This window comes from Solanum tuberosum, unplaced genomic scaffold, assembly GCF_000226075.1.
Source record: "Solanum tuberosum cultivar DM 1-3 516 R44 unplaced genomic scaffold, SolTub_3.0 scf00465, whole genome shotgun sequence".
Lineage (NCBI taxonomy): Eukaryota > Viridiplantae > Streptophyta > Magnoliopsida > Solanales > Solanaceae > Solanum > Solanum tuberosum.
In genome coordinates, this window is record NW_006239386.1 from 252145 (window position 1) to 269357 (window position 17213).

Here is a 17213-nt window from a genome sequence, read left to right on the forward strand (position 1 = left end):
GACTGAAAATGTTATTGTCTCTTCCTTCTAGGCCTGTTGTCACTTTTTTCATATTTTAAATGAATTGTTTCTTTTATTTTTGTGTATGGTTAATAACCGAATAACCGAACCAAACCAAACCGAAACCGATAATCACCAAACCGATAAATGTATATTATATTTTGTTTGGTTTGGTTTTGATAATTTTAAAACCGATTAAGTTGGTTTGGTTTTGGTTTTGAAAAATAACCGATCCAAACCAACCCGTGAACACCCCTAGCTCTACGTATTGCACTTAATTTTGACGTAATACATAATATGCTTTTTAATTTATTTTTAATTGATATTTATGTCCTTTAATTTTAAGTGTATACAAGTAGATACTTAAATTTGTATAAAATTGAACAAGTAGACGCATACATCATACATGTCATAATACACCTAAGACGCTACAAAGAACACAAAATTGCCACATAACACCACATAGGATGAATGTGTCTATTTGTCCAATTTTATACAAATGTAAACATCTACTTGAGGACATCCAAAATTAGAGGACATAGATATCAATTGATGTCAAATTAAAAGTCACATTTTTATGTTGTCCTTAATTAATTTGTGCATCTATAGAGAATTGTAGATGCTTTGTAAGGAAGGGAAGAAAAGATTAATAGTAAACTGAAAAGAAAGATTAACTTACGAAGGAGAAAAATTAGACAATTAGGAAGAAAATCATTTCCTTTTCATTGGAGTAGAAAAGAAAAGTGTGAAAAGAAATCATTTCCTTTTCATTGGAACCATTCATTGTATCATACATGCATTTAGGCTACCGATGAATACAAATTGTATCGATGAACACAAATTATATTAACAAATATAATTTGTATCATCAAATACAAAAAACAAAGAAATTTGTATATTTAGATTGTATCAACAAAAATAATACACATTTCATTTGGAATGAGACAACAAAACTGAACTTTATGCACGCACACATGAATATTTTATGGAACGAGTTAATTGTCATTCTATCACCACAAATAATTTTATATGCATCAGAATATTTCGTACCGGAGTGCATATATATAAATTATAAACACTAAATATATTAATTAATTAAGCTCTATTTTTCGGTCTCATTGGTAATGAAGAGAATCAAATTTAGTTGAACCTCATAGGGGAGAATCTAGCATCACAAGTTACATACCTCTAATTTTATATTCGTACTAAAAAAAATTCACTATATGAAAATATTCCATTATACATTCTATTATATATTACTGTATATTATATTTTGAGATTATTGCATCATAAATTCTTTCTCTTCTGTTCTGATCTTGTTTGCAATATTCTTTAATTTCTCAAATATAGAAAATATACTGCAAACACAAAATAAATAAATAAGTTTATTCATCAAGATTGTGAGCACAAATTTGTTTGTCCCTTGATTCTACTCTTTTAAGATTTTCCCGTGATTCAAGGTATATTGTTAGTAGCGCGTTATTCGAACATATGATGATTTGGATCTCCTTGCAGTATATTTGATCACGAGGAGTATCAGACAGACTTTGAGAGAGCGATATATTTTGACACCTTAATCTCTATGTGAATATCTCAAGAGTTTATGGAATATATATTTGAGATGCCTCCTAAATGAACATGCTATCCTTTGTAATAGGCGTGAGCTAAGCCTCATGATAAAATAGCCTTTAAAAATTCCAATAGAGATTAAATTAAACTCGTTTGGTAGAATCTAGCTAAGCATAGATATAGTGCATGATTTTTTAATCTAATAAGGAATTGACATTTTGTTCTAGTAGATGTCACTAGTACTAAATTGATGCACCAACTAATTTAAATCCCTACAAGCACATGGACTTATAATTCTAAGATGGCTCCCCTTTTGGATTCATATTAATGCAGCACTCATTTGCTATATTGAGTAGTGGAATTCCACTTGCCCCACTAAATAAACTTTACCTATAATAACAAATTACAATTGATCTTTAAGCCAAAAGTTCAGTAAAGTATAATCATTTTGATTCTTAATTAAGAATAAAATCATTTTCCCCATTTTTGTAGATTTCATTTTGTTTTAAAATATGCAAAGTCAAAATATTCACATGATAAAAATAATTTAATTTCCAATATAAAATTTACGAAGTGACAAGCCACTGATATAGTGAGGGAACACACTTTTTGGTCATTTATATTTACTGAGATTCATACATAGTTTACTTATTTTAAAATAAAAATATAATTTTGTGATTTTACTGTTATAGCAGGTAAAATCAAGTGATATTATATGAAATTTACTCAATATTACCCTTCAAAATTATTGATGTTTTAATCTTTAAAAAATACAAGTTGACCTAATTCACAAAATAAAAAAAAGTACTAATTTTTTTAATAAAAAATTGCCCTCCACGTATTTCTAATTGTTCAATGATAATTATGTCAATCTAAAAAGGAAAAAAATCAATAACTAAGGGTATTTTAGTTATAATCGTCTTAATTTTTAAAAGTAAGTGAATTCCTTAATCTATACGCACAAACCTAAATATTACTTTTGATTTGTCTCAATTTATGTGACATTTTTTGAATTTAATTTCAAGATTTTAAACAAGTTTATCTTTGACAATAATTTTTTTTTATGTCTTTTAAATATTCTAAATTGTCATTTATTTTGATTTATAATAATTTTTATATAGTTTTCGAATATATAAATTTTATTTCAAAAAAATTAAATATTTAAGGCCCGAAATCACAATCAAAACTAAATTGTTTAACTCACGGGAAACAATAAATACCATATAAATTGGGACGGAAAAATAATTATTTTGGACAAATAAAGTATTTTATAATAAATAATAAACTACATGGAACACATACCTGAAATTATTTTTTAAGCAGGAATCTGAACCTAGCATCCATGTGTTACTAATTTTTATACGCAGGAAAATCCATAGTATGTGACCTACTATATTTTATTAACATATATCCTTCAAAAAAATATATAACAATCTGACATCCTTCATAGAATGAAGAGAACCTAAACTTAGTATATGCACACTGACAGATACATGAATAATAAATTCATCAAGAAAGCCCGAGGTTTTCATAATATATTTTTTGTTCCGATAGTTGTCATGAGAGTTGGGATAAAGCAAAATATTTTAAGCCTTCAACTATATTTATGTTAAAGAATGACAAAAGTCTCATATTGGTAATTAATGAGATAGGTGGACTCCTTATAAGGCTTGAGCAATCCTCCTCCCTTTGAGCTAGTTTTTGGGGTGTGAGTTAGACATAAAACCTAATTTAACATGGTATCAGAGCAGGGCCCATCTCACCCAATGTTGGGGCCCCCAAAAATCAAAATTGCCCACGCACCAGATGCTTAAGCACTGGGCGTGAGGTGGGGTGTTAAAGAATGACAAAAGTCTCATATTGGTAATTAATGAGATAGGTGGACTCCTTATAAGGCTTGAGCAATTATTGTCCCTTTGAGTCTTCATTTCACTTGAATCAGAGGGGTTTAGTCTAATTTAACAATTTATTATATAAAAAGAATATTTCTATGTTGAAGAAATGTGTTCTTTTGTGGAGCTTTGCACCCTTCAACTAATCCAGAGTTGTTTGAGTTGTACGACATTGTTGGAATGTTGTGTCATGGAGGGGACAAATCAAGAGATATATTGCTGGATCGATGTAGATTATGTCGTAGTGGGCTTGAACCTCCTTAAAGAGAATGAGATATCTGCGCCTCAACTTAAAGATTTGTTTATTCATTTTTGTTCATTTTATTTCAACTGTAATTTATTGTATTCATGGTATATTACACCAATATCAAATGATGTGGAATGAGTGGATAAAATTATTTTCTTAGTTAGAAGTTTTTGGTTCAAATCTTAGATATTAAAACATACTTGATAGGAAGCAATTCCCCTCCAATGAGGCTTTATGCGATATAAATTTAAATTAATCGGACTTAAATACGAATGTCGAATAAGATTTAAAAAAAATATATATGATATTATAAAAATTGAAATTTGATTCGTAACTTGGGCATTGGAATTCGAAAACTTTGTAGCAATTCTTGGGAGAGGAAAAAGGCCTTTTAAGTAATCATTTGTTTTCACATGCAATTTACAAATGACAAATGCTCTATCAAAGCGAGACAACCAAACACCTAGGGCACGTTGCCCGACCCACCCGTTTTCAAAACATTAATAAATTATTGAAAATTAAATAAAACAAGGGAATTGTCTTTATGGTTGGGTAAAAGTGAGCAAAGGAATCCTCAAAAGGAAAAATAAATAAATTAGTACTCTACTCCGTTTCATTTTAATTATCATTTCATTTGAAAAAAAAAATATTCTAAAATTTAAAAATAATAATAACAACAACATATTTAATGTAGTTCGACAAGTGAGGAGTAAAATATATAGTACAAATTTCATTCCTATTTATAAATATAGAGAAATTATATTTGAAATACTTTCCGCTCAAAAAAAGTGTTATCATTTTATTTTTCGATTGTATTTACGCGCCGAAAAGTGAATGCACCAGAAGGGGCCTACCTTTTAAGTATCCAGTAGGTGAGTGACAGCTGCCCTCTTAATTCTCAAGTGTATTAATTTAATTAATCACCGTCATCCTCGTGTTCACATATTTTCTTCTCGACAATATATTGTATATATGGATTAAATATTACTATTTCATATACATATTTTACATTTTAATACGGTTAACAAACTATTTTATTTCACAACCCCAACAATATAAAACAATTGAATGCATTTATGTATATATAATAATAATAATGTCTGGTCTACTAATTTGAATGAAAAACAACAAACTATTGCTAGTCGGTTGTGAAAGAAAATTATAAGTGATATTTGGGTGCATTTTGAGTGGACGAAATATTTAAATTATTGCTAGTTGTTGGTGAAAATAAATTAGAAGTAATACACTACAAGTCTACCACAAAAGAGACATTTAATACTAATAGATTTTATTTTTAGTAATAATTGAGTTAATATTATTGTATTTAAAATTGTTAAAGTCTAAACGACATTTACATAAAATGTTGGTTATAAATATTATATTTATTATTTTCGCTAAACATAATGTAGCGGCAATAATATTATTTCTATTAATTAATTGCCAGTAAATTCTTTATTTGTTATAGTGATATAAGTTGTATTTTTTGTGTGGACGAAAATATTTAAGTTATTGTTAAATCATTTGTGAAAGAGAATTGGAAGTGATATAGACTATTTCCTTGTATTTTCACGTTGCCTCTCGAACAATGAAAAGTATTTTCTTCATACTTGTGATTAGAAGTAATTTATCGGTGAAGAATGAAAAATTCTACATTAATAGTTAATGAGATGAAGATCTCCATTCTCCCAAACAATTCTCCGCCTTTTGAGTTAACTTTGGAAATGCAAGTTATGCTCCAGCCTAATATTTAAAATTAGAAAAAGTGTCTAATAAACGAGTATCCTAATTTACAGAGTGCCAATTACCAAAAGCAATTTTTGAGACAAAAGTTTATGGGACAAATAACATAGCATGATGTAAGAGAACAAATAACTTTTAAGGTACAAATAGGCAGAATTTACCTTTTTCTTGAGAGGGTGGAGATGCATTATCTAGTGGAGTACTAAGGTACAAGTGAAACTACAACTAGTAAAATTTGTGATGTATTTGAATTATGAACATTTGGCTTAAGTATGTACTAGATATGATAAAAATTATACATGTAATCCCATTTTAATTTCTTAAGCCCAATAATGCGGCTTAATTAGTTACTCAAATTATGTTTTAACATGTACACGTACGTATCTTTAGTATTTCGTTTCTCATGAGGAGCAGATGATCGATCATTGAGACTCTTGCGAGTCTACATTCTTTTAATAACTGATGTGAGAATTCATTTGCATTTGCTTGAAAAGTATCTTTGGTTTTGTAAAGAAATGAATATTGCGCTTAACTCAACCTTCAAAATATAGTCCATAGAAGAGAACTGACCAATTTAATAGACTATGTGATACTCTACATCAAACATTAAACATTGATAAACCAAGAATTAGGACAAGTCCTAAAATATCATGTAAAAAAGAATAGACCTTCGACCTAACTTAATATCGTCTTAACCCAAAAACTAGCTAACTAGCTAATAATAAGAGGATCGACGAAGACCACAGATAAAAAGAACCACTAATTCCTTTAGTGATCGATATAGCATTCAACAATACCCCTCACACGTTCAAAACTTACGTCACATGTGATATTCACACGTGATAGGGAATCAAGGGTTTTATACCCAAGAGGATGGGTGCAACACGGCAAAAGATTTAACAACAAGTGGCCAACATTCTCAACTAACTTAACGTAACTCTTTTTGTTTCAATATGGATAGAAGATTCAAATTTGTAGAATGCTACAAACAAGAGAACAAAAGAAGTTGAGAGCTTAGTTACGTCTAAAACTCTAACCCAAAGTATTTAAGATCCTTTATGCATGTTTTACAAGTGTAAGGGTACCAAAAAATAGAAAACAAATTATGTATTCCCTTTAACTTGTTTCGAATTTGCAATTACACATCTAAACTATTTTATATGGTTCCTTGTATATATACGTACTTAGGAAGGGCTATTTCAAAGTTAGATACTTTTAGACAAAATTGCTTAAGAATAATTACGCACAAAAAATTTAAAAGTTGACCTGACCACCAAAGGATATAGTACAGTCGATCTATTTTTTTCATAATTAGAAATTTTGATATTAAATTTTGGGTATAAAAAAAATCCTTGATATTCTTTTATAAGGGAAGAGATTATTGTAGTTGTACAAATAAGCTGGTGAAAGATGAGTAGGCAAGCACGCGGGTTATAATGGTCAATTTTGAGCTATCGAGTGACGATTGACCGAGGGGACTTCCATCATGTAGTTGGATATAAATAAGCTAGATGAGTCAATTTATAGATCTAAGATGTGAACTAAATTCAGAAAGAAAAAAGAATTCTACCCATAGCATCTATTTTGCTCTACTTAGCCTTATCCCCCCTCTAGAGATATTATAACGATAGATTCTATAGAAACCGGAGATACTATTTGATGAAATATCTAGCGACAAACTCTTATTTTCCTTTCATTACGATATGTCTGAACAAATGCATCTCATGAATGAATCCTACATATATTTAAATTAATTGAACTCTAATAAGATAACGAAGAAACCGAGCCGCTCTTCGTTCTCACTCTTCGACTGTCATTCGGATTAATATTCAATGTGGAGCGCGTAAAACGATAAGATTCGTAATTTATGTCATTCGGGTCGGGTCATATATCAAATCATACCAACAACTCAACAAAGCATGTCTGTTTATGACAGCAGCCAATAGAAAACAACCACCCAAGCAAACAAAAAAGAAGAAGTAAATACCAATAAAATAAAAAATAAAAAAATAAAAAAATCATTTTTAAAAATTAAAATTTCTCTGCGAATAAGTGTCGGCTGCTTCTTTATTTCTTGGGTTCTGTATTTGCAAAATCACTTCTATAAAAATCCATTCTTTTTCTTTACAAACAAAACAAAAAGTTGTTTAAGGAATTGAATCAAATATTTTCTTGGAATTTTTTTTTATCATATGGTTTTAGTTTACACCTACATTTGTTGTTGGAGCTTGTTTTAGCTTCAAAATAACAACACTGAACTGGATTCAGTGTAAAATTTCATCCCAAAAAATCCCATTTTGAGATTTTCTCAATCTCTTCATTGCCATTTTCAGGTATTTTTTCTCTCTTAAAATCTTGATTTTTATTTTGTTCTGATAAAAAGGGTTTAGTAGCATTGGTGTCACTTTCTCTATCATGGGGTTTTGTTAAAGTACAATTTTGATGCTAAATATGGGTAAAAACATATTTATTTGGTGTAAAAATGTAATCTTTATGTAATTGGGATGTGTTAATACTTTTAAACTATTTGTTTGTGATTGGTCAGTTTGCTCTGTTTAACTGTGGCTTCTTTATGTTCTTAGAACTTTGTGTATTGATAGTATTTTTTTATTTTTTAATAAATGATTTGCAGAATGTCAAATGGGACTGTGCAACAATGGATATATTCATTTGTTACTTTGTCGATTGTTTTTAGAACTGAAGGGCTCTTTGTAAATATTACTTACGTTCTCAGTGGGGTGGCAAAAGGAGCAGGTAAAGAAATTGTTTTCCTTTTATGGTTTCGAACTAAGCTAGCATTTGGCCATAGATTTTGAAATTTTATATTCAAATATGTGAGCGAGTTTTTGGACTTACCACTCACAAAACTTCATTTTTTCTAAGTAAAATGTATGTCAAGCACAAATTTAAAAAATCGCGACTTCAAAAACTCATTTTTTCAAGATTTAACTTCAAAATATATGGTCAAACGGGAGCTAAGTTTATGAATGTGGAAATGTGTTGAGTTTGATGGTATTTATGTGTTTGCAGTATGTCTGGATGGGAGTCCACCGGCATATCATCATGACAAAGGATTTGGTACAGGGGTTAACAGTTGGTTAATCCAAATGGAGGTTTGTTTATCTATACACAATTTCTATGACTAGAGTTTAAGTTAGATAACTAGGCTTGTTGATCGATAGACTTCTATGCGAAAGACAGAATTGGCAAAACTTTATTGTTGTTGCATTTTTTTGGATCATATATCTATCCCAATACAAAGTATTTGGATTTTTGTTTTCAATATTGTGGTAACTAAGTAGAGTTCTTGCCCTAGTGATTTGTAAAATACAGAAGGAGAAAATGATGCATGAATAATATAAAGAAACGTTTTAAAATTTGATGATGAGGCTTTATGATCTATAAATTTCACCAGCCATAACCTGTAAGGGTGAAGGGTGACTGAGTTGGTTGAGCAGGGGATCTCCCAAATGAGGGGTCTCAGGTTCGAGACGCTCAACATGCTTTCTCGGTCAAGCTCGTTGCATGGAGCTTGCCTAGTGTGGTTTATCTCTCCTGTGTGGTTTGCGCGGTAGGGAATTACCCTGTGTGCACCCTAAAGGTAGCGGCTGCGGATTCCTTGTCATAAAAGAATTATAATTCACCAGCCATATTGCCTGGGGTACATCTATGAAGAATATTTAAAGATGCTTTTGTGCAGAAACCTTTTGAAGTATGTCTATGAGATGTTGAATGGACAAGATGTATTTGTATTGAAATTCAATGAAATTTTTTTTATTTTCAGGGAGGAGGTTGGTGCAATAATATAAGCACTTGTCTTTCCCGGAAGAATACTCGCTTGGGATCATCTAAGCAGATGGTAGAAAATCTCGCTTTCTCAGGGATTCTCAGCAACCTGCCTCAGTTTAATCCAGGTAGAACTTTCATTGATTTCGTATTGATGGTTCTCATGAACAACATTTTTCCTGTCTGAATAACAGTGTTACATCTTATTTAAATTGTAGACTTCTATAACTGGAACAGAGTAAAGGTTGGATATTGTGATGGATCATCCTTTACTGGTGATGTTCAAGCAGTCAATCCGGTAATTTCGAGTTAATACTGATACTGTTGATTAGTCCTAAACCATGATTCTCTCAATATCTCATAATAAAACTGTAATGATTCTGATGAAATCCCTTATACATATCAGATTACTAATCTTCACTTCAGAGGGGCACGGGTTTTTCTTGCTGTTATGGAGGATTTGTTGGCAAAAGGAATGAAGAATGCTGAAAATGTACCGCCTTTTGCCTTCTTATCTTTATCTCAGATGCTTAGGCGCTCGTAACACTTTACTGTTGACTGGCTCACAAATCAAGTTCTAATGTTAGGCTATTCTGTCTGGATGTTCAGCTGGCGGATTGACTTCAATTTTACATTGTGACAGCTTCAAAGCACTCCTACCAATGGGTGCTAAAGTAAAGTGCTTTTCGGATGCTGGTTATTTTATCGATGCGTAAGCATTCTTATAGCTTATTAATATCATGACGTTCTCCAATTACTAAAAAAAAAAACCTTGGTTCTCTTAAAGTTTTCAAGAATTTTACTTTCGTTTGACTGCTTATATAATTCTCTGCTTTATTGCAGGAAAGATATTTCTGGTGCGCCTCATATTGAAGAATACTTCAGAGATGTTGTCAGCTTACATGTATGCTTCTTTAACATCCTTCTCATGAGAGTTCAATTATAATTTCAGTTGTATCTAGCTCCACATTATTTCTTTCATCTTCTGGATGTGTCACTGCCTATTGTGGGTGATCCGTGGTTTAGTTATTCGATCTTATTTGTGAAGTGAACATCCTGTAGATTGTTATGTAATCTTTCTTTTTCTCTTTGGAGAACAAAATGTTGGAAATCTATAACTTTTTATCTCCTTTTCTATGAACTTCCGTTTTCTAATGTTACTTGTGTCTAGAAAAAGAAGAATAGTGAAGTCAACGGAGAAACTTATGATAAATATGATGTTCATTTTATCTTATATTGGCTTCAGGGTTCTGCCAAGAATCTGCCGCCAGTGTGTACCTCAAGATTGAAGCCGGATTTGGTAAGAGCTGTTGCTTTCATAATATGTTTTCTGCCTTTTACTTTGTTGCATCTTACACAATAATCCAATACATCTTGCAGTGTTTTTTCCCGCAAAATGTTGCTCAACACGTGCGGACACCACTTTTCCTAGTTAATGCAGCCTATGATTCCTGGCAGGTAAAGAGCATTTCTGGAAACTCCAACTCCTGTTGGATTATGCTATCTTCTCTTCTTGAACTTCCTTTCTCTGCTATATTTCAATCCTCGACTGTTTTATAATTATCTCCTTTTTTGCTGCATTGGATTTGAGAACTTTGCATTTCTGTGTTGTTGTGATGTATTTGTTAACTGATACAATACCTCACCTAAAACTGTTACCGCAAGATTTGATATTTAAGTGGGCAGCACGCTTTTATATACTATATGGTGGCTTTTTTGGTAAAAGGTACTTGAAATCTGTTTTTCATCTTCTCCAAGTCATTTCATGCATTCGGGGACACAAACGTTAGACAAGATATGTCATTGTTGACACTTGTCACATAGCATGAATGATCTCAGAATAGGAAACACCATCAACAATCTGGTCAAGATTTTAAAGTTCCTGTGCTAAATATGGAGATGATCCTTTCAAGCCTCTGATCTCACCAGATTGCCTTGTTTATCCGATAACTTCATATTACATGGATACCAATGATAAATGTATAAAACAAAGTGGAATTACTTGGTCATCCTGACTTAGTATTATCCGACTTCAGATAAAGAACACTTTGGCTCCTGGACTTGCTGATCCCCATGGGTCTGACACATTCATCCGATAACTTAATATGCCATGAATAACAATAAATGTAGAAAACAGTATGAAATTACTTGATTTTCCTGACTTAATATTATTTGAATTCAGATAAAGAACATTTTGGCTCCTGGTGTTGCTGATCCATATGGATTCTGGCTCAACTGCAAACTTGACATACTGAAATGCTCTTCCAGGCAGCTTCAAATTATGCATGGTCAGGACTCTAATCCCTCAATACCTCTATGTTGAATTTGAATTTTAGATGATAAAATATGACGTCGAAGCTTTCATTCCAAAATAGAAAAAGATACATTTTTCATTTGTTCATGATCTATGACAGTTAAGACTCATTCCTCAGGTTACAGATTGTTGTTTCTGAGAGCATTAAATGCACTCGGCCCTTCTTCATCGAGAGGGTATTTCATCAACTCCTGCTTTGCACACTGTCAAACTGAAGTTCAAGAAACATGGTACAGGGCTGACTCTCCTAAGTTAGCTAACAAGGTAAGAAATTAACTGAACTCTAACATGTTTGTTTAACTTCTTGTTGGCGTAGACCATTCGTAGTGTCTTGACATGTAGAACCACTGACTGTGCTAAAAATGTGTCTTCTGCAGACTATAGCCAAAGCACTCGGAGACTGGTTTTACGACAAAAATCCATTCCAGAAGATTGATTGCCCTTACCCTTGTGACAAAACCTGTCACAACCGTGGTTTTGATCCAAATGTCCATACTTTCGACATTGATATATAAAATCATTGATAGAAGTTATTCTTTGAGATCATTGATATGAAAAATCAGAAACTCCCAAAGGGAAAATAGAAATTATAGAAGGAAAGAAGCTTGTATTGATTTGTTAAATATTTCACAATAAGGGAAAAGTTATCATGGCATAAAATTGTATGCTGTGGTGCCCTATACAGATACTATATATGTATTCTTATGCAATTAGTAAAGATAATCTCAATAAAAGTGATTTATACTTGTTTGTCTTGTCAAATGCAATGTATATACAGTATACACCGATGTAGAGGATGCAACGAATTTGTGTCCAAGTGCCTAAATTGTCAACAGGTCAAAGACAAGACGTGGGAAGGACTCCATGGAAGTGGAAATGTATTGATATAGTTGTTGTGGTTGGTTTACCATGCTCTTTCCAGAGATATGACTCTGTGTGGGTGATTGTGGACCGACTTACTAAGTCTATACACTCAGCTTCCGGTCAAGACTACATACATGGTGGCTCAGAGCATAGCTATATCTAATATTGTTTCTCAAACTGCATTCATAATCATCAACATATGTCATTTGAGAAACTATAAAGTCATATTCAATTTCCTTTGAAAAGCATAATACCTTTTTGGTTTTGAGCTCTAGTTTGACTCATGTAGATTTCCTTTTCTTCTTTTATGTGAGTTTTACTTTTGATTTGGGCCAGATCTTCTTTGGGCCGGTCAGACATGTTTGTGTTTTTTTTGGGGGGAGAAACTACCTAATTATACAATGTTGCTACCATATTTACTAATTCTCCATATAGTTTGAAATAGTTACATATTATTTCACCATTTAGTAATTTCATACCATATTTCAAGTCAGATATATGTGAATCACACTAGATACATATTACATACATGTATCTGGCGATTCACATGTATTTGTGATACCAGAAACACAAGCAAGCTATGAGAGTGACGAGCAAGATGGGAGGGAGACGAGCGAGATTTGTCTATGTATCTCAGATACATGCTAATCACACTAGATACACACTATACATGTGTCTAGTGTGATTCGCATGTATCTAGAATACCAGATACACGAATGAAATATGCGAATGGAAAGCGAGATGGGAGGAAGGCAAACGAGATTTGTCTATGTATCCTAGATACATACGATTTCACTTGGATACAATGTATTTGAAATAAATTTGACCTCATATATCCTGAGATACATGTATTTGGACGCACCAAAATTTAGTAAGATTCATAATATTACAAACTAGTGTGTATCTAATTAGGTCCTACACTGAAATTTCGGTAAGTTACCCATTTTTTTTTCATAAATAAAAATCGACCCAAAGGCCAAATTGTAAAAAAACTGGAGAGAATATTGAGAAATTTTCCTTGTATTCCTTCATTGTAAGGCAACGTATATATACAACTATTTGTGCAGAGAAAGAAAATAACAAAACTAAGGAAGAGAATAACAAACTATACAGCTGGCTAAATATTATTTGTTCAAGTAAAAACAAAGAATAACTAATTCTATATTTTGTACAAAGAATCCTATGCAGGTGTAGGGCTAGGATTTATGCCAATACTTCCTGATCCAAAGGATGAGATAGTGCCATCTGTCCTTCTAGAAGATATACATCTTCTTGTCTTCATTTCACTTGAATCAGATTCTTCCGCCTCTCTATTCATCTTGAATATCCATTGTTCTTTATTAACAATGTTACTGCTAAATCCAACACCCCCTTCAAGTTGGAGGGGATCGAAGAGAGACCCAGCTTGCAAAGACAACGAGAGTGGGAAGGACCAGACAAGGGTTTAGTAAAGATGTCGGCGAGCTGAAAAGATGAAGGGACAAAGTTTAAGGAAATCAAGTCGGCAGAGAACTGTTGACGGACGAAGTGACAGTCAAGTTCGACGTGCTTCATCCGTTCGTGGAAAACAAGGTTGCGGGCGATATGAAGAGCAGCTTGACTATCAGAATGGATGGAGATATGTAGGGTAGGTGAGACGGAAAGATCTGTGGGAAGACGGTGAAGCCATGTCAATTCGGTGACAAGTCGCCGCATTGAGCGGTATTCCGCTTCGGCGGAGGACAAAGAGACAGAGATCTACTTTTTAGACTTCCAGGAGATGGGAGAACCGCCGATGCTTATGAAGAAACCACTTATAGACCGACGAGTGTCAACACACGATGCCCAATCGGCATCACAAAAAGCGAGGAGAGAAAAAGAAAGTGCTGAAAAAAAGAACAGACCTTGGGCAAAAGATCGACGGAGATAGCAAACAACACGAAGGGCAACAGTGAAATGGGGAATACGAAGGTGCTGCATAAATTGGGAAAGATGTTGAACATCAAAGCAAAGGTCTGGGCGAGTATGAGTCAAATAATTCAATTTACCTACAAGTCGACGATAAGTAAATGGGTCAGCAATGGGTTCACCAGAATCAGAAGAAAGCTTACAAGAAGGATCCAAAGGAGAAGAAGCCGCTGGGAGGTGGTCACAGTCATATTCAGAGAGCAAATCAAGAGCGAACTTTCGTTGACATAAGATGATACCTTGAGGTTCCCGAATAACCTCTAAACCAAGGAAATAATGTAAGTCTCCTAAATCCTTAATCTTAAATTCCTTATTCAAGAAATGTTTCAACTCTGCAAGCTCGGAAGGATTGTTTCCAGTGAGAATGATGTCGTCGACATAGACGACAACTATTGAAATAGAATCTCCTACTCATTTAAAAAATAGACTATAGTCATTTAGGGAAGAATTGAACCCCTTGAAGTTTAAAGTAGCTGTGAGGCGAGAATAACATTCTCGAGAGGCTTAGCGTAAGCCATAGAGAGATTTGTTGAGCTTGAGAACATGGGTGGGGCTAGGACTCTGCATACTAGGAGGGAACTTCATAAACACTTCCTCCTGTAAATTGCCATGCAAAAAGGCATTGTTGACGTCTAGTTGAGTCAAAACCTAACCTTTCTTAACAACAATAACAAGTAGACACCTGATAGTAGTCATTTTGACTACAGGGGAGTAAGTTTCATTAAAATCTACTCCTTCGCGCTGAGTATCCCCTCTGACCACTAAACGAGCTTTTAGTCTTTCCACAGTCCCATCTGAGTGATGCTTAACCTTGTAAACCCACTTACAAGCAAGAGCCCTCTTACCAACAGGAAGTTCAACTACTGTCCAGGTCTGATTAGCCTCTAGGGCATCAAACTCGGATGTCATGACTTGTTGCCAACCAGGATGTTGAGCTACCTGAGAGAAGCTAAGTGGTTCACTGATGTTAGAAATAGATTCAAGAACCTGTTGATTAAGAATAGAAAGAGCAGAAACATGCAAGGATAATGGAACAACATGATCAAGAAAATGTGAAGAGAGATCAGTTAGGACAATAGAATTGCACAAGTAATCCTCTAAATAACTAGGAACTTTGCTGGTCCTAGTTGATCTCCTAGGGGAAGAGGATATGATAGATGGTGAGGGGTTGTTATTTGAAACAGAAGCATCAGTAGAAATGATAGGCTCAGCAGGAGTGGAATGAGGATTTGAATGAAGAGGAATATGCTGAGAATTGGGAAGAACAGTACAATCAAATAGGTCTGGAGAAAAAGAAGAAGAGGGAAAAAGAGGAGAAGTGGGAGAATTATAGGAAAAGGGAAAGATAGACTCATGAAAAGAGACATCTCTAGAGATAAATATCTTTCTGGTAGATAGATCTAGGAGTTTATAACCTTTCTTGCTTTGAGGGTAGCCAATGAAAACACAAGAAGTGGCCCGATGAGCAAACTTGGGCCTATTTTGTGAAGGAGTGGATGCAAAGCATAAACAACCAAAAGTTATGAGAAAATCATAGGAAGGAGGCTTCCCAAAAATAACATGATATGATGTTATACCTTTAAGAACAGAGGAGGGGAATCTATTTATCAAAAAAGTGGCAGTAAGAAGACATTCACCCCAATAACAAATAGGTAACTTAGACTGATGTAAAAGGGTCCTAGATGTTTCCAAAAGATGTCTATGTTTCCTCTCAACAATGCCATTTTGTTGAGGTGTCCATGAAGCAAGAAACTCAGAGGTTACAATACCACTCCCCAATTCTAGAGCATTGTCTGATCTAACAACCTTAACTTTGCAATTGAACTGCCTATCAATTAGAGAAAGAAAATGTTTGAGCATAAAGAAGGAATTACTCTTTGTGGAAAGAAGATAGGTCCAATTACATCTACTAAAATCATCCACAATAGTGAGAAAATACCTATAACCATCATGAGTAGATGACTTGTAAGGTCCCCAAGTATCTATGTGAATTAGCTCAAACTTATGAGTAGTTTTAAGGGAACTATTGGGAAATGGTAATTTAGATTGTCTAGCTATAGGAAAAATATCACAAGGACAATCAACTTTAGGCAAAGAAGAAAAGAAACTCATAGATTTCATTGAAGAGAAGGGTAAATGCCCCAATCTGTTGTGCCATAGTCTTACATTAGAACTGAAATTTGAAGAAACTACATTACTAGAAGAAACTGCATTACATTCTGGAATTGTAAGACTAGAAAGTAATCCTAAGCTATTCTTAGAACTGCATTGAAGAGGAAAGACTGGTGACTGGAGAACATAGATGCCATTTCTAGCTTGACCAAGAACCTGTGGGGTCTTCACTAAAAGGTCCTGCATAAAACAGTGAGTAGAAGAAAAACTTAGCAGGCAGTGATGCTGTTTGCAAAATCTATTGACAGAAATCAAATTTATTTTGAATGATGGAACAAACAAAACATCATGAATAATCAACTTGGATGAAAGGGAAACTGACCCCCTATGAATAACCTTGACCTTAAAAGAATTAGGAAGACTGATAATTAAGGGAGAAGGAAGAGGATGAATACTGGAGAAAAATTTAGTGTCATATGACATGTGCTTAGAGGCACTAGAGTCAATGATCCAAGAATCAGTACCCACATAATCAACAGGATTATGAAAAACATTACCAGCACATTGAACCATATTAGCTGCTACTTGTGATATCAACTTCTCTGAGTCTCTAAGATCAGCATGCTTAAGCATCTGAAGTAAGTAATTAAGCTGTTGAGGGGAGAATGGGTTCCCATCTATTTCAGCAAACACAGTGTGCTGAGCATTAGGAGTCCCCAAGACTGCATTGCTTTTGATCCCC

General features: G+C 33.5%; 1 protein-coding gene across 2 annotated transcripts; it reads left to right on the forward strand.

The window, feature by feature from the left end:
- Positions 1–7513: 7513 nt before the first annotated feature.
- Positions 7514–12310, forward strand: LOC102586239 (pectin acetylesterase 8-like). Of its 2 annotated transcripts, none has more exons than XM_015303664.1 (13): positions 7514–7781; positions 8081–8202; positions 8479–8561; positions 9233–9362; positions 9453–9532; positions 9641–9727; positions 9822–9946; positions 10078–10138; positions 10406–10534; positions 10615–10692; positions 11417–11522; positions 11667–11812; positions 11926–12310. In XM_015303664.1, exons 2-13 carry the CDS (start codon positions 8082–8084, stop codon positions 12061–12063), a joined length of 1284 nt encoding a protein of 427 aa, XP_015159150.1. In that variant the 5' UTR covers positions 7514–7781; position 8081; the 3' UTR covers positions 12064–12310. The 2 variants fall into 2 exon arrangements, with proteins under 2 accessions (XP_015159150.1, XP_006363875.1); XM_006363813.2 differs by having other exon boundaries at positions 7517–7781; positions 10481–10534.
- Positions 12311–17213: the final 4903 nt, after the last annotated feature.